At 31.7% G+C, this 19505-nt stretch overlaps 1 protein-coding gene across 1 annotated transcript in view; it reads right to left on the bottom strand.

The window, feature by feature from the left end:
* Window positions 1-5203: 5203 nt before the first annotated feature.
* RNaseX25 (Ribonuclease X25) overlaps window positions 5204-19505 on the bottom strand; it is a 126930-nt gene continuing 112628 nt past the window's right edge. Inside the window, exons 7-9 of the mRNA XM_085810967.1 lie at window positions 19321-19369; window positions 10855-10926; window positions 5204-10726 (exon numbers count right to left, since the gene is read on the bottom strand). Of these exons, the coding sequence (XP_085667093.1) occupies window positions 10586-10726; window positions 10855-10926; window positions 19321-19369 (262 nt within the window). The 3' untranslated portion in view covers window positions 5204-10585. The remainder of the gene's footprint in view (window positions 10727-10854; window positions 10927-19320; window positions 19370-19505) is intronic.

The following is a 19505-nucleotide window of genomic DNA, read 5'->3' as shown; positions in this document are numbered from 1 at the left end:
TCATTGGAACTATTGCTGTAGTGCATCTTCTCGTATTGTTGTCATTGATTTCCATTGTCTTGGGTCCTCCTTGAAAGCTATGATCGCTCGTCACCTTTTGCGAACTTGTCCGATTGGATTGTCTTGCTCCGTTTGGTACTTCTCTTCTTCCCCTTATCTCCGTTTTCTCATCTGAGATTTTCTCCACGTCCTGATTTATTTATGTCAAGTGCCCTTGGGCTTTAATTCTGGAACCGGCAACATTGCTCTTCGCAATAGCTCGGTCAATTATAGAGTCTAAGTCTAAGTCTCCATCCCTTTAAAATTACTGCAATTGTCTAAGTATATTGTAGATGGTCTTCCGCGATGAGATATGAAACGTCTCAATGACAGGAAAGAAGCCTTAGTTTTCAAAGATGTTATGAAATCCACATGGCTATCCCTAATACAATATAAGCTTTTCGACCATCTCTAAGGTAAAGGGGTCCTGCAAGATCGACCTCCACGATTTCAAAAATATCGGCATGACGTATTCTATATTTTGGCAAAATTTCTTGAGTTGCATCAGAACTTTTGGATTTAAATCTGACATTTCACACACTTTCTAATGCAGTTTAGTATCGTATCATAAGCCTTGAGGATTCAATACTTTTTTCGTACGTGGGACATCATCATAGAAGTACCAGCATGCAGCAACTCATTATGTCCATTCACTATCAGTAACTTTACTACTGCATGATCAGATGGCAAAATAACAGGAAACTTAACGTCATCAATCAGTATTGTCCCAATAGGCAATGTTGATCTCAGCTCTAATCAGACCATCACTATCGACTATAAATCTGAGGTCTTGAATTTTATCTTCGTTCACACCCTTAAATGATTATTATTATTTTGAATTAATAACATAAGAGCAATCTCAGCTCTTTCAATTTCCGAAAGGGACAAAATTTTTTGACGTTTCGTTTGTGATTTTTTTGTAATTTAAAGCGAAAGCTAAGATTGCAACGAAACATGCGTACAATTTGTTTTACAGATGAAAAGTACTTATAATAAAAATTATCAGGTTTAGAATCTTTTTTAATAGTTGTCAATTACTGATTTACTCTTTTCTGAATCTATGACTTCTTCGTCCGACAAATCGGTGCTTTTTTGGTCATGAGGATTCTGATTCTAACAGCCATGCTGGGCTCTCCCACCATTTCGACTGCAAAAACTGTTTAACCGAACAGCATGTAGAAGGAAGACCAGCTGTATTTAACTCTGAAGCTATGTGCCGCCAATTCTCTATTTTTGAAAGTGTTCTGATTTCTTGGACACGATTCCAAACAGCATGTAGAAGGGAGACCGGCTGCATTGAACTCCGAAGGGATGTGTCGCCAATCTTTTATTTTGAAAGTGTTCTGATTTCTTGGACACGATTCCAAACTAAAGTTACCATCGTGCGTCTCGCTGAATCAAGGACAAAGCAGTTGTTGAATCGGTCCGAAAGAATGTTCTTAAATTTGTCATGTTCAAATCTGAAATTACCACACTTTCCAAACGTGCTCCGATTAAGCAGGACAATAATTCCAAACGAAGGATTCATGCATCCTTTAAAGACGCGACTCTAGTGCGTCTTGCACAAAATTTAGGTAAAGCTCATTTTCGGTCTTCCATCTTAAAAAAGTCCAGGTAGCATATTCATGCTTTCTGGTATCGCTGAAGATATGGAGATTAGTGATGGGCAACTTCGGTACATCCTTGTACCCGGTACGAGAGTAACGGGTACAGACAAGTACCCGGTACAAAATACCCGTTACTCAAGTAACCGTTACTTTGAAAAGTACCGAAAACCGATTTGGAGTACCGAAGTAACGGTTTGCTGTACCGGAGTACCCTAGTAACGGTTTACTATACCGGAGTACCCTAGTAACGATTTGGAGTACCGAAATACGCAGCTGACGATTTTGCGCACTGAAGGGACTCTGCCATGTCACAACGTGTTTCATTTTATCTGTACGGAGTAAGATTGTGAATATCAGAAAACATGTCAACTACGGAAGTGTCTGAGGAGCAGACCATTCATGGACACAAGGAGCGCATATCACAATTTCGCAAATACAGCCAGATACTACTGTCCTCGTACCAAAACCGAAGTGAGCTGAACCCTCATCGAACCTCCAGTAACGAAATACCTAGAAGAGACGCATATTTTCGTTACAAAGTAACGAATACCGAAAAGCACCCGTTTCGGTACAGAAGTAATGAATACCGAAAAGTACCCGTTTCGGTACAGAAGTAACGAATACCGAAAAGTATCCGTTTCGGTACAGAAGTAACGAATACCGAAAAGTACCGATTTCGGTACTGAAGTAACGGGTACTTGGATGTACCGATTTTCAGTACCCGTTACAAAATACCCGGTTCGGTAGTACCGACTCATCACTAATGGAGATTAACTTCCTCCTCAACCATCTTTCAATATTAAACCATCTAGGGACTTTGACATCAGACAGCAGCTCCAGTTTTTTTTATCCATTCATGGACTTCTTTTCTAAATATTCAGTTTTCTAAAAATAGTTGTCAATTACTGATTTATTCTTTTCTGAATCTATGACTTCTTCGTCCGACAAATCGGTGCTTTTTTGGTCATGACGATTCTGATTCTAACAGCCATGCTGGGCCCTCCCACCATTTCGACTGCAAAAACTGTTTAACCGAACAGCATGTAGAAGGAAGACCAGCTGTATTTAACTCCGAAGCTATGTGCCGCCAATTCTCTATTTTTGAAAGTGTTCTGATTTCTTGGACACGATTCCAAACAGCATGTAGAAGGGAGACCGGCTGCATTGAACTCCGAATGGATGTGTCGCCAATCTTCTATTTTGAAAGTGTTCTGATTTCTTGGACACGATTCCAAACTAAAGTTACCATCGTGCGTCTCGCTGAATCAAGGACAAAGCAGTTGTTGAATCGGTCCGAAAGAATGTTCTTAAATTTGTCATGTTCAAATCTGAAATTACCACACTTTCCAAGCGTGCTCCGATTAAGCAGGACGATAATTCCAAACGAAGGATTCATGCATCCTTTAAAGACGCAACTCTAGTGCGTCTTGCACAAAATTTAGGTAAAGCTCATTTTCGGTCTTCCATCTTAAAAAAGTACAGGTAGCATATTCATGCTTTCTGGTATCGCTGAAGATATGGAGATTAGTGATGGGCAACTTCGGTACATCCTTGTACCCGGTACAAAATACCCGTTACTTTGAAAAGTAACGAAATACCGGAGTACCCTAGTAACGGTTTACTATACCGGAGTACCCTAGTAACGATTTGGAGTACCGAAGTACCCTAGTAACGATTTGGAGTACCAAAGTACCCTAGTAACGATTTGGAGTACCGAAATACGCAGCTAACGATTTTGCGCACTGAAGGAACTCTGCCACGTCACCACGTGTTTGATTTTATCTGTACGGAGTAAGATTGTGAATATCAGAAAACATGTCAACTACGGAAGTGTCTGAGGAGCAGACCATTCATGGAAACTAGGAGCGCATATCACAATTTCGCAAATACAGCCAGATACTACTGTCCTCGTACCAAAACCGAAGTGAGCTGACTTGGATGTACCGATTTTCAGTACCCGTTACAAAATACCCGGTTCGGTAGTACCGACTCATCACTAATGGAGATTAACTTCCTCCTCAACCATCTTTCAATATTAAACCATCTAGGGACTTTGACATCAGACAGCAGCTCCAGTTCTTTTATCCATTCATGGACTTCTTTTCTAAATATTCAGGCAATTTTTTTATCCCAATTTAATCGTAATTTCCAGCACTCTTGCAATATCAATTTTGGGGATAGGGTAACGGGCTACTGGGTCAATTAATTTATGTGCGCAAGAAAGGAGTGTTCGTTTACTCGCGATAATCTCAGCTTTCTTTAGTAACTCAGTTTTACAGGAAAAACTACCCCTACAATTGAAAATGTAATGAAAAGATCAAACACTTCATCACAATTCTGCATGGTAAAATTCGTCATTTCAAAACTGCAGTACTACCTCAATTCGCTTTCCCATGAACAGATGCGGTACGTTTCACGAATCCATCTACTGAAATTATACTCCTTCATATTTATCACCTGTAGACTTCATTTTTCGTCATTTCTGACAAATAGAAATAGTGCACTTAAAGTTCCAGTTATCCAGAGTGGTTCTAAGTGATTCTGATTAAAACTACTAGCTCCTGAAATTTATTGAGCCAGGTGCTAGGAAAGAAGCGAATTTGTTAATTAATACCCTGAATTTAAATGGTGTTTGTTATTTTCACGAGAGGCGGAGGTAACTCTACTTCGAGCTGAAATCTACAGTAATTATTATTATTATTATTTTACTGTTATGTTACTTCAGCATTCTGAGATTGTAGCAAATATCCGGATGAATATTCATCTGTCAAGTTTAAAAGTTAGAGCAATTTTAGTGCAAGGAAAAAAGTACAGCCATTTGGTTTTATAATATTTTATTTTTATTCACAAAATATTTTAAAATCCTTTCAAATTTACAATTAAATTAATTACTAGAACTGTAACACATTTCTTTAGTACAAATAACAGAGATACAAATATAATTTTTAGAAGTCAAATTTTTTAAAAAATTTGAAATTTTACAATTTCATTAAATTAGATGAATTTACATCTGAATTCATTTTTTACAAATTTAATACATGGTTTTACTATAAATAAAAGATATAAAAACAAACAGAAATATTTTTAGATGAAATCTTTAAAAAAAAAAAGAAAAAGAAAAATATTAATTGTTGCGACAATTTAAAATCAGAATTTAATTCAATGGCAATAGGCATACAGAAACTGCTCTTTGTTCTTTGATATGAAGCAGTTATTAAAAAGGAAAAGAAAAATAAACTTTCAGTAAAATGCCATTTAATAAAAAGCTCTTAAATTATCACTACATTTAACTGATCCTTTGATAGTACGATAAAAATATATGTGCATACAAAACAAGGGATAAAGACAATACATATAACTTCAAAACTTTTTTTCCAACATACAATGCAAGCAGGGAGGAAAAAAATACACATTTGGATTTAAAATAACTTCACGTGCTAACTTTTACATGTTTTTTGGGAGTTAAAAAATTCAACGTTTTACTCTTTGAGTTTTACGATTTTACATGCTAAATTTATGCTTTAAATATTTCGCACTTTTTATAAAACTACCACAAATGGGCAATTTAGTTTGAATTTAAAGCAGGTATTACTGACAGGCATCCCAGTTACCGTTTGAATCAATTCTCTTTACTTCATCGATATCTTTCATTTTTTGGAGTATGAATTTTTTTGTTGTATGTCGTCAAGTTTAGAGATTTACCAACATTTTGGAGATTTTAAGACACATTCTAGTATAAAATTTTTTTTTGAAGATTCCTAAATTTTCGAATTTTTAAGAAGTGTAATAATGTTATAACTCTACGACTAAATTAACAATAGTGTGCAAACTTTTTTTTTAAAAATAATGTTGTATTAAAACCTTTTAATTTTCAGTTTCTGTTACATTTTAGAATATCTTCACCTTTCTTTACCTTCCATTTTGGCGATTTTTGAACACCTTCATTCTGAAATTTAAGCAATTTAATGAATGTTATAAAGTTAGAATGCTTCGAAACATTCTCTGTAAAATTCAGTCTAGCTTTTTTATGAAGTTGTTTATAAATCTTCTGATTTTCAATTTTTTTAAGTTTGCAAGTAATGTAAAACTATTGGTTGATTTGTAAACTTTCAAATGTACATTTAATGCACCGTTTTTTGATATTATTTACATATATGTTTTTGTACTCATAGTTATTCCCACAAATATGACTAATCTGTCAACACAAAAGCTAATATACTTTAATAAAACGAAAAATAAAAATTTTTTGAAGTATTGATTTCCATAAAAAACAACAAAAACGTCACATTTTTTAACAAAATTTATACAACTTTTAAGAAGAAAACTATGCTTTATTACTAAATGAGACAGAAAAATCATTTAACTCATTCATCTTTTCCACATAATCACCAGAAATACACCGGTTTATGCTGCCACATCTTGTACAGAATGGTAAAAGTTACACACTAATTTCATTTTAATGTTATCATGGACTAATAGAGAAAACATATTTACCTTTCAACATCATTATCAGTATCATGCAAAATAATAAGGATTTGCAGGTAGAGATTTTTTAAAAAATCATAATCTGCCCTGAAACATCCAGCATCTTGTCAGTAACATTGTAATAAAGCTCATGATATCATCTAATAGTCCAGTTTAATTTTACTGATTAAAATTTGCTCAAGACATACAAGATTCTTTGTGAATAATTTTCAAAAAAAAAAAAAAAAAAAAAAAAAATTCAAAACAACAACAAAAAAGGGGGGACAAGATTGCTAGCAGGACTATTTAAAACAATATTTTGATCTCATATTTTATTAGCAGGGATATTCTGTAGTTTTGACAATCAAAATTATTTTCACAGACCTCAAAAGATATTGATTATAACCAGCACTTTCACATTTAAGTATAGAAGATTTCCATTAAAAGCTACATACTGAAAAAGAGCAGAATAATAATAATAACAATTTTTTTTTTTTTTTTTTTTTTTTTTTTTTTTTTTTTTTAAGAACAACACTTTAAATTAAGAAATTTAGTATTTTCAATCATCAAAGTCATTTCACAGTCCTAATTTTTAATACTCTTTTGAAAATACTGAATGTTTTTGCATCTATATAGATAAAAAATTAAAGTGATATATTAAAGGAAAAAGTCAAACTTAAAATTACACATTTTCAACACACACTTATAACTTTTAAACCAAAAATATCACATTCATCAAAAAGAATAAAATAAAGCAATAATTATTATTATATAATAAATATTATAACATCTATGTACAGAGCTCAATAAAAGTGGTATTCTAAAGGAATAAATAAATAATAATAATAATCTTAAACACATAACACTTACTGCAGATTTAGAATCTTTAAATAAAAAATTTCTTATTTGGAAAATTCATTTTTTAAAATTCAAAATGGTTTTACTATCCTTAAAACAAACAGAATAAAAATATGTATTCTAAGATATACTTCTATGTACAAGAATTCTTTCACTAAAAGTGATACACACACAAATAAATTACTACTCATAATAAACTTAAAAGAATATATTTGTACTATATTCAAGACTTTTTAAACAAAAAATTTTCTTAACTAAAAATTCATTATTATTATTATTATTATTTTGTTCAAAACTGTTTTACAGTCATCAATTATGTATCATAACAAGTACTTTTACATTTATGTACAGACATCCTTTCATTAAAAGTTATATATTCAAAGTATAAATAATAATCTCAAAAATACACATTTCTAATCATTTTTAAAATAATAATTTTCTAAACTGGGATGTTAATATATTAAAAAAGCAAAATTCTTTTTAAATCCCTCAGAAAGAATACGACAAAGTACATAAAATATTTTTAGAGGAAAATAACTTTGTGCATTTAACAGTAAACAAATACAGAAGTTAAATGTAAAAATAAGCATAAATAAGCATTTATTTATCCCTGATTGCAATTTCATCGGAAATCAGGTCAACTGTTTAATTTATATTATAGCGAATGAGGTAGAAGTTGTAGTGCTATACAAGGAAGTCCTCTCCCTTCTTGGACAAACTGATTATAAAATAAGTTAACTAATTTTACATGTTCATGAAATTGTTTCCTGTTTCCTTATTATCATAAACTACCTCTGTTTATCTATATAAAATTTTCTGTCTTACACATTTGTTTATTTATGAACTGTTCATATTTTATGCAATTCATTTTTGCACCCTTCTTTCCCCTTTGATATAAGAACTTCACATTTATAATTTAAATTTATTAACAGTTAGCTTTAATTTCTTTCTTATGTTCTTTGTCTCATCATAATACTCACTCAGACCAAAGGTTTAAAGAAATGACATCCTAGTTTTAAATTATGCACAAGTGGCATAATTTAAAACTAAGATGTAAATTTAACTGTGAACTAATTGCAACTTGTAACATAATACTGCTGTATTGCTGTAGAAATTGTTCATGCTGTGCATACAGCTACTGGTAGTTTGGTGCAGTTAGATAAGTGTTAGAAAGTAATCTACTTTCAGGTTCTGACCTGATATAAATTGTACCTCTGTAGCGATTTTATTGTTATAGTCATGTTTTGATTTAAGCAGCTGTTACTGTAAACTGTCAAAAAGTCACACAGTTTAGTTTGTTTCTATTATCTTATTTCGATTATTCATAGATCATGGCTAAGAATATTTCATGTCTTTTACCTGAAGTCTTTTTTTTTTTTTTTTTTTTTTTCCTTTTTCTTTTTTTTCACAGTGGTACTAGTTAAACAGTACCAAGTGTAACTTTCCCTTATGAAGGTTATATATTTAATATTGTGAAATACATTGCTGTTTTTTGTGGGTATCCTTTTATCATCATTGGCATTGTATACAAGAAATTTTCCAAATTCCAATTCCTCTAACCTTTAGTCTTCAAACTAAGCACACTTCCAGTTTCTATTATTCATCTGCCATTCCCCTTCAAACTATGCTTTCACCATTCTCAAATGTTTCAAGCAGTATGTTGTTCAGTTTCCATTAAAACTGTCAATAAAATCAAATTCTCTTTAATACAAAATAAAACACCAGGCCTACATTCAAGAAACATTTATAAAAGTTATTTTGAATATAATTTTGTATATATGAGATAAATTCCCAGACCTTTAAAATTCTGGATGAGTGAACATATTTCTGAAGTTAGATAGAAAGAAGTAATAGAGTCCATCATAGCACTCCTCTATTGGAATAATAAACATAACTTTTCAATTTTCAGAGGCCCCTCAATTTGGCCCTGAATCAAATATACATAGCATACACATAATATATATATATATTATGTGTATGCATATATATCATGTGTATGCTAATTTGGTCTTGGAGCTGGATTTCTTTGAAACTTTCACAATTTTCTTGTGTATCAATTTTGCGAATGATGTAAATTTTAGTACATTTCTGTTGGAAGTTTAGAAAAAACAATTATTAACTTCCACATAGTACAACTTCAGCATAATACCAATACTTTGAAAGAGTTGAACTCATTCCAATGAAAGTGCAGTCAGCAATAATTTTATGTTTGTTTTTGTTAATTTTTATGCTGAACTTCCTCACTTGTTTACTTTATATACAAGGTATTTAAAAAAATGTGACCGTAGGAACTGTTTTCATAAAATACTAATACAAGACATATACTTCCTATAACACAACTACAATGAAACTTCCCAAAATGATCATTTCTCTAAACTGCCACACCTAAAAGTGACCAATATTTCTAAGAATATAATTAAACAATTGTACTGGACATATTGATAAACAATTGTACTGGACATATAAGTGACCATATCCACAGTTAATGACATTCATCTGGAATTTTGGGTCATCATCTTAGAAAAGTTTCACTGTACAAAGATTTTTTAAAATAAGATGCATATGTTTATGAAAACCATCTGTACAATAGGGGGAATGAATTTATAAATTAAAATCTTTTTTATGACATATACCCAGAGTCAAAATTCCAATTACTAAACTAATCTTCATGCTTGAATAAAATCAAAATACTTCTTGATATGCAAATTTTGGAAAAGTATTCGAGAAGAAATTCATTGACTGGAGTCATTTTTCTATGCTCATTACAAATTTAAAGTCTACACTTTTGAAAGCAAGTTCAAGAAGTTCTTACAAAAAACTGTTGCTGTATTTGATGATTAATAATAATAATAATTCCATCCTGAATATGGTTTCTTCATTAGATAAACAACATTCATCATTAAATTTGTTGCTATAGCTTCTAATATGGAATGAAAAGTTTGTTAACCATACTTCCGAGAAATTTTGCATATAAAAGTGTGCAACTTTCCCTATTTTGTTTTAATTATATTAAAGATTAAATTTATTTCTACAGAAGAGACTTTATCCACAGTGTTGATACTAGTTTCCTACAACTCTACATTTTGTTTAAAAACTTTGTCATTGGAAGTATGTCTGGGGGATCAATATTTAGGCAAAACATTAAAAAAAGGCTACACCCATTTTTTAAACCCTTGTATATTATAGCATATATATATATCCACATTTATATACAGAAATTCTTTCATTAAAACTGAAATCACATTTTTTTTTCTGCACATTTCTTTGATTCTAATGCATGCCTCCTTAATTTCAGTGCTACCAAAAGAAAACAGATTTTTGTTTTTAAGAAAATAAACTAAATGCAATAAATGCTAAAATATATTTAACAAATATGATTTAATAACTGGCTTCCATTCAATAGTAACAACAGTATTCCTACTTACATTAATAATTTAAAAAAAGATTCTTGAGGATATTCGGCAATTGAAAAATCTGAGATTCTAAGATACCATTGATTTTAAGGTGCACCTGATTCTGAGCATTACTTATGCAGGAAGATTAAGACACATGTTAGAATCAAAGAAATGAGGAATTAAAAAATACTTTTAAAAGCATTCAGTTGAAAACTTTATGACTTAAAACGTTTGATTTGAGAAAGGTAAATAATATACATATGCCTTGTCACAAGTTTTTTCAGTAATTTCATCACAGTCAATAGGATTTAATTTCTTATCTGTGCAGACATACATAGAAGTAAGTACAGGACTGGAATAACCCTAAAAGTAAAGAAAACAAGTATTTGGTAAAACTGTTAAAGAATAATTTTGAAAATTTTAAATACACACACACACACACACACACACAAAAAAAAAAAAAAAAAAAAAAAAAAAAAAAAAAAACATACCTTATGATTTTTGCAGAATAGTTTTACTGTTTTGTTGAGATGAAGAGTAATTGAATTTTCAATAAGTTTCAGCTATTAAAAAACATATATTGTCACACATTTTGTAAGAATATAATTATACAATATTTTTCAAAAATGCTTTTTGTTATACATATAAGTTCCAGGTTTTATAGAGAATTCATAATTGAAAGTTAGAAAATTTATTCTTTTTAAAATCAGAAGTTTTTAACAAAGATTTTAGGGCAAAATACATATTTTTTCTGCTTTAATGATGAAAAATGAGTTCAAAAAGAGAAACTACATACCTATTTATAGACTGCTTCCAGTAATTATTTATTAGTTGAATGTAAAATAATTTTGTGGTGTTTAAAAACAAAGAATCAATGTGAAACAAGAAAGTTGTCAAATATGGCTTCTCTTTAAATGCCATATTTGAGAACTTAATATGCTTAACATGCAACTTATTTATATAATTCAAATATGGCTTTTTCTTTACAGTTAAGAGCAGAATTTTATCTCGTAAAATGTTTACAAGTACATAGGAAAATTATTTCTTAAAGATATTTTCGTATCTAAAAACTAAATCAGTTAAGTTTTAATATCACACAATACTTGTTCACAATTAATACGTTTAAACTGCTAATTACACACAAAAAACTATTCCTCATTCATAAGTGAAATTTCTGTACACGCAGAGAATTCCTAATACAAAATATACTTCATACATTTTGTTATTCTTAAATAAATTCACTTACATTTTTATTCAAGCAATATTTTAAAATTATTGCTTAATTTTTATGTTAAACACTTAAAAATGTCTACAAAATTCACCCAGTATAAAAATTTATACAATTGTAAAAGTGAATTAAAATTAATATTCAATTTACATTTAAATTAATTTCTGCATCTCTAATGAACTGAATTTCTTTTCCTTTGCAGCATTTCCCAATTAGATAAAATTCACATCCTGTAAGCATTTTTTGCATTGTACAGTCAAAAGTCGTTAATCCGGACTCGTCGGGACTTCGGCGATTCCGGATTATAGATTATCAGTTTAAATCTCGTAAGATGGCATGCAGAAATTCTAAAATTAAAAATATGAAACTGTAATTTATGAAATAAAGAACAATTATGATCTAAAGGGTATCAAAATTTGCAAAAAGAAAAAGCTTAATATTTATTTGTTTACTTTATTAAACATTTCTTTCAATGTAAGTTGTTTAAGTTTTGCTTCGTTTCATGTGATAATATTTTCTCTTTAATTCTATTAAACAGACATAATTTCTTGTTCAGTTACAAAGTTCCGCTGTTCAAGTCCCATAATTGCAGTGTCGAGAACACCGACTAATTTGTCAATCGAAATTTTTTCGTTTTCAATAACCTCTGTTACTTTCTTCGCTATCGAAAGCGAATTATAATGATGAGGAACTTGTTTTAAATCATATCAAAGACGGAGCATATCGAGATGAAATACTACATTTGGTAAGGAATTATAAACCAAATAAAATAAAAACATCTGCGCTGAAAATAAGGATAGTGCTGACAGATCAACTTCCAATTCATTACGCGCCCGCCGTGGCGATCTCCCCGCCGAGCAGCGTGAAATTGATAAACAGATTTCGGATTTCAAAACATACTACTTTCGCTTTAGATCCTTTACATATTAACAAATATATATCGAAAATTCTATTTGATATAATCGAAAGTTTAAGCTTACTTTTATAAAATTGCTCTTACAGTCTGCAAAAAATAATAAGCCGGATTCAATTCGAAAATTAAGGAACAACGCAATCATCAACATTAACTGAAATAGATAATTAGATAATTTTAGCTTATATGTCCATTATACATAAAACGTGCACGCGAAAACGTATTCCGCACTTGCGCACACTCATATGCGCAGTCGTAAAAGGTCTTACGCGCACGCGTAAATGCCTATGCGCATGTGTCAACGCGGCGCATGCGCAGAAAGTTTTTAGTTTTGAGGTGCGGATTATAGATCATTCCGAATTATGGGTGTCCGAATTAACGACTTTTGACTGTATTTCACAGAAAGCAGAAGGTCTACCCATGCACTTCTGTCATTCAATTAGTTCTCAGAACCTGTTAAAGCACCTCATTTGATTTTTTATCTTAATTTTATGCTCCTGTGCTTATTTTGTATCTTTTTTTTTTTTTTTTTTTTTTTTTTTTTTTTTTTTTTTTTACATAATGACCGCTTAGTATATGTGCCTTAGGTTCTAAAAATTGAGTGAGAAAAATAAGAGTAAGAGAAAAGCTGTTAGCACTTCTTCTGAAGTTAAGAAAGATCTCGTTGCTAAGCATGAAAATGTTATATGTATATGACTGATGTCACCATTCTGTTCGTGATGTTTAAATTGACTATGTATGATTCTGAAAAACGAAAAAGATATCTAGGTAACTGGAGTGGCAAAAGGGATAGTGACACTGACCACTTGGAGATCAAAGACTATGGAAGAGATGGAAAAACTCTTCTTAGTTTGGATTAATGAAAAAAAGCTGACTGATTATGTAATTTCTATGATAATAATTTGTGAGAAACCAAGATTTTCTTCCAAGATTAAGTGAAAGGCATGCTTGATACTAGTGCTCAAAAGGAGGAGTTTGAAGCCAGGAGAATGTGGTTCAAGAACTTTAAGAAAAGGAATTTAATCCATATTGCTGTTATGCATGAATAGGATACTGGTTTTAATTCAGAAGCAGTATAAAAGTTTGTAAAAGAGTTTAAGGAATTAACAGACAAAACTATGTGTTGACCCATTGTTCAGTGGTGGTAAAATAGACTACTTTTGGAAAAAGATATTCAGGCGAATATACATCTCAAAGGAAGAAAAGTCATAAGCCATAAGTCAGTGAAATACCACTCTACTACAGGAATGTCAAACTAGCAGTTTGTAGGCTGCATGCAGTCCTTATTTTTCTGTTGCCATCTGTTCATCTCAATATATATATATATATATATAATTATGATATATAAATGAAAACTGGAATTTCATTGAACACTGAGGCATATAAAAACCTTGGTTGCTAAAAAGGACTCTCACGACAAACTTTCTACAAAAATACTTTCTCAAGAACGACTCTTGAGAAAAATTACAAAAATACTTTTTTAATGTTCACTTTGTAAGGATTATGTTAATTTTGTTAACAGTTAAAATTTTAAGTTAAAGTCCTTTTCTGTCAAATTCTTGCCTTCAACTTACTACTTCCGGCCAGAATGTAGTTTTTAAATCACGTCTGAATACTTAATGAGGAGAAGCAGTATTTAAACTGTGAAGTTCTTTGATCTGGGAGAGAGAGATTCCAGATTTCTAGATAGCACGCGTCTGCCTTTCTAGGCTACTCTCTCTTAAGCTATTATTTCGCCTGGTCGTACTTTAGGCCCTTAATAGCTCCGCAGGATATTAAACATTAAGGAGCCAACTCTGTTAGAATCTTGATAGCTTTGGCTATATCTCTTTAGTTTAGATTAGTTTGAGTTTAATTCTTAGTCTCTCTTAAGTTCAAGCCCAAGTGGCGGCTTTACTGCATTTCTCCAAGGCAGAGTTTGTTAAATCTTAGTTGAAATAATAAAGGGATAATTAACCCTTCGTATTTGTTGTTTCCTGTACACGAACTCAAGCGATTATTCGCTAACTAGTTCTTAGGATTCTTCATGTCAATGGGAACATATTATTAAAAAGTGAGAAACCCTACAACTTACATATGGAATTAACAGAATTTCATGCAACTTTACTCTAAAGCTGAAATTCATAAAGTGAGCTTCTCAATTTCACAAACACTTAATTGTATATTTCTCATAAGTTTGCATCATGCATGATTTCCATGTTCAGTAATGTATATCAGTATGAAAAACTTTTTTCTCTAAGGAAAAGGAATAAGTCCACAGGGATATCCAGCTTAATAGACAGTCATCTCACCTCTCTTCTGAAAATCACTAGTCTAAGACATGCCGCTCATGCTAGTGATCAGAAGGCTAGGCTCAGCAAAAAGATGCCACGTGTCAAGAAACAACATGCACTCATCATCTGCCATCTGGATTTCCTTACGCCTCTTCTATATTTTTTAAAAATATAATATTTTTATGTAGTTACTGAATTTTTCACTCACTAAATCATGAAAACGGCTCTTTTTTTTAAATATACCTCATACTGATGATTATTTGGCTCACATGAGATACTGAGTTCAACATGCCTGCCTAATTATTTTGCTGTATGCTAGAGAGGTATGCAGGATCAAAACTCTCCTTATGTACCGTTAGAATCTATGGGTCTTTAAGAAAACTACATGATTAAGAGCAAATTTAATACTAAGTGGAGATCAGATATGAAAACATGGACCACCATGCAGTTCTTTGCTGAAATGGATGTTTTCTCTTTCAGTAACGGATTAGCTGCAGTAGATAATTTTCTGATGAAGGCTCTTCTTGTCATGAACAAAGCTTTTGCACATCCTCCACGCTTAGAAGATGATTTCGTGGACAAATATAGTTCCAATGAGATAAAATATTTACCTCCCCCAATACCCCTCCACTTACCCAGCCTATGGGGCAGCAAGTAATTTCCATCTTCAAAAAATTATATCCCTGTGTTATACTGAAGGATGTTTGAAACTGCAAATGAAAATGGAGCTGGCTGTAAGGAAGGAAGGATCATTACTATATTTTCCATTATCTACAAATTATCAGGGAAGTATGGAAGTATCTTTGAGAACAAATGATTCTGAAAAACAGTCTTTGGCCTGAATTTGTTGCTGCAAGGGGGCTTCAAAGACTATGGAGAATCACCTGTTGCTTCTGGCAGGAAATCATAGAAATGGAGGTCAACGAGTGATCACAGGATTGAGCTGACAACAGAAGAGCTTTAGGTTTTCAACAAGTGATAGCAGAAAGAAGTCTCAGAGGAAACTTATTTCATGGGAAAAGGAGGAGATGCTGGAAACAATCCTGCTGCAGAAATCAAAGACCTTTTTACTATGTCATTAAAGACTTATGATAGCCACGGAGAAGTGACACTCTAATAGAGCTCTTGTTAATTTTAGAAAGCTCACAAATGTCAAACTATTTAGAATGTTGGTTCTCAAAAGGCACTATGACCAATGACTCCAAGCTCTCACTCTCTATACAAGTAGTACTTGGCAAAGGCATCAAAAGCCAAAGAATGCAGACACTAAATCCACCAGATGCAAGTTACCTGGTGTTATTAAGATGACTCATTTTTCAAGCAGAAATTCTCCTCTTCCTTCTGTTCTAGTTTTTACATATGCCAACATTCCTTTTTAAGGTAAATATAGGCTTTACTTTTTAACTTTATTAATTTACATTTTTATTTAATTATTATTATTTAAAATTTTTACTATAAAATCCAGGGTATTTATTATTAAAACTATTTTTAAATTACAATTCACAGGATCCAGGAATGGATTAATCCTATTTCTGTTATTTTAAAGGACTAAAATTACCTTGGAACTCAAGTGATTTGGAACTTGAATGGGGTTTTTGATGAATTAAGTTCAGATTCTGACTATCTCATTGTATTAACATCATCATTGGGCATGTTCATCAGTTAACCACCTTTAAAAAAAATCTGGAATGGTTGTTTAAGTACATGAAGTTCTACATTTCTGTGAAATACCATTAATATATACTTATTTCTGCATTAGCCACTGGTTTCTAAATACAAATAAACATGAAATCAGGTACAAATCATAAGCAATTAAAACTACTTATTAATCAAAAATATGAATTTAATATTGATTTACTACATTCAAGATAAGATCATTATGTCTTATGAGAAACATGAATTTAATACAGTCAAAAGTCGTTAATCCGGACTCGTCAGGACTACGGCGATTCCGGATTATAGATCATCAGTTTAAATCTGGTAAGATGGCATGCAGAAATTATAAAATTAAAATACCGTAATTTATGAAATAAACAACAATTATGATCTAAAGGGTATCAAAATTAAAAAAAAAAAAAAAAAAAAAAAAAAAAAAAAAAAAAAAAAAAGCTTAGTATTTATTTGTTTACTTTATTAAACATTTCTTTCAATGTAAGTTGTTTCAGTTGCTTCGTTTTTTATGTGATAATACATTCTCTTTAATTCTATAAACAGACATAATTTCTCGTTCAGTTACAAAGTTCCGCTGTTCAAGTCCTATAATTGCTGTGTCGAGAATACTGACTAATTTGTCAATCGAAAGTTTTTCGTTTTCAATAACCTCTGTCACTTTCTTCGCTATCGGAAGTGAATTATAATGACGAGGAATTTGATTTAAAACATATCAAAGACGGAGTACATTGAGATGAAATACTACATTTAGTAAGGAATTATAAGCCAAATAAAAACATCTGCTTTGAAGATAAGGATAGTGCTGACAGATCAACTTCCAATTCATTGCGTGCCGCGCCGTTAAAGATAAACAAATGTTAAAGTTTAGATAAACAAAGGATATGCCTTTATCCATTTTTTGCAGCAGTTCCAGTTTTTGTTTAATGGACTTCAAAACATACTTTCACTTTGTACATCCTTTACATATTAGTAAATGTATATTAGAAATTCTATTTGACATAATCGAAAGTTCAAGCTTACTTTTATAAAATTGCTCTAACAGTCTGCAAAAAATAATAAGCCGAATCCAATTCGAAGATTAAGGAACAACACAATCTGCAACATTACCTGAATTAGATAATTTTAGCTTAGCTTATACCGTCCGTTATACATTAAACACACATTCGTAAACGTATTTTGCGCACGCGCACACACGTATTCGCAGCTGTAAAGGTCTTACGCGCATGAGTAAACCCGACGCATGCGCAGAAAGTTTGTAGCTTTGAGGTCCGGATTATGGGTGTCCGAATTAACGACTTTTGACTGTATTAGTTCATTTCTTGGAGATAACAAATGTTTCTTTTTTTACGTACATAAAACAAAAACAGCACACATTTCATCACTTTCTACGCAAATACATATGAAGTGCTAACAAACAAACAGTCCTACAGTACAAGCCCACTTAATCACACTTTGCAATCAAACTTGAATATAATTTTAAACTAACTTTATTTTGAATAATCAAATATTTATAAAATAACTGGTTACATTTTAACATGCAATTAATTTATGATGGAATAACATCATAGTGAACTTTCTCCCTCCTTTAGGATTTGCCATTGCTTTATTGAGCAATGGTTTTAAATACCTGATTTTACTTATCTATAATTTCTGCAGTTATTCAAATACAACAAAACACTCAAAGGCTATTTGCCTAAAGAAAGGGGGATTTGTGGACGTTAGAGACAGAAATTCACATTTCTCCCATTCGCGACTGCGCTGAGCAGAAAAGACGAACTATACAGTTCTGCGGATGGTTTCTGCTGAGAAGGAGACGAACAGAAAAAGGGTTATATTTCCGATTCTGATAATGTTGAAGTCTAAGCCTCTCTGCTATGCCTATCTGATGATGTTTGCCGATGCGACCAACCGCTGTGATTCTCTCAAGCATTTTGCAGAAACGTGATGTAAGGAGCTCTACTAAGGAATAGTTCAGTGGAAACAAGAATCTACTCAAGCATTCTGGATTATCTATCTACATTGCCAGATACCTGCCTATATGAAAAGAACTCTTAAGGAGGATCAATTCACATTGTACCAATCTAGTACATTTCGTACATTATCTATCATATAAGTTCATTAATGTGTCAAAGTCTGACACGTATGTTAATCTATGTTATTAAATCTTAAGGATAGAAGACCCTGATTAAATTTTACATTTAATTTTTCAACTTGGTGCAGTTTTATACTTCTATAGCAGAAAACCTTAGCTCTACACCCACCACTACGCATAACTCTCAAGATTCTTCAAAGAACACCAAATCTTTAAATACAACAGTGGAGAACTTTTTAAGGGAAACTGGCTTGTATTTATGTTACACATTGGAGGGTGGGGGTACAATGCAGCCAGCCCATTCACTTAGGCGTGAAACACAAGCCAATCTACCAATACTCACTGGTTCTAATCACTACGAAAAAATTATAAAATTATAAATTAAACTTATAAAATTATATTTAAAATTTATATATTTTTTATATACAAGCATATTAGTATTTTTTATATACAAGCATATTAGTATTTTTTATATACAAGCTTGACCCATCAGTAAGTCATGCCGGTCTGCTGAACAATCAAGCATGACCCAACAATGGGTCATGCCGCCCCATGGAACAGACAAGTATGACCTACCGGTGGGTCAGGCCGCCCCACAGAACAGACAGGTATGACCCTCTGGTGGGTCAGGCCAGCGTAAACATGTTAAAGCAATTATAAAAATCTTTCAAATTCATTTCAGTGATCATTTCAGTTTTAAAAAATGAATGATAAATAATCGGGGAGAATTAAGACAGAAATAATTTAACTTTGTACAAAAATTTGCTTTTTGTCCCTTACCAGATGGGGTCTTTTTCCATCAGGGCTCAATCCAGCTCTCCGAATGTACCTAAGATCCATTAATTAAAAAAATTATTACATTGCAAAAATAAAGTAAAAATTAAAAGTTAATATATAAAACATAAAAATATCATGATGAGGTTATATGTTAAGTTTCATTTGATCATATTTTTTAATATAATTAA

This window comes from Stegodyphus dumicola, chromosome 2 (genome assembly GCF_044657685.1).
Source record: "Stegodyphus dumicola isolate Sdum_Otavi_A_Nest chromosome 2, ASM4465768v1".
Taxonomy (NCBI): Eukaryota; Metazoa; Arthropoda; class Arachnida; order Araneae; family Eresidae; genus Stegodyphus; species Stegodyphus dumicola.
This window is presented reverse-complemented; position numbering and strand designations above follow the sequence as displayed.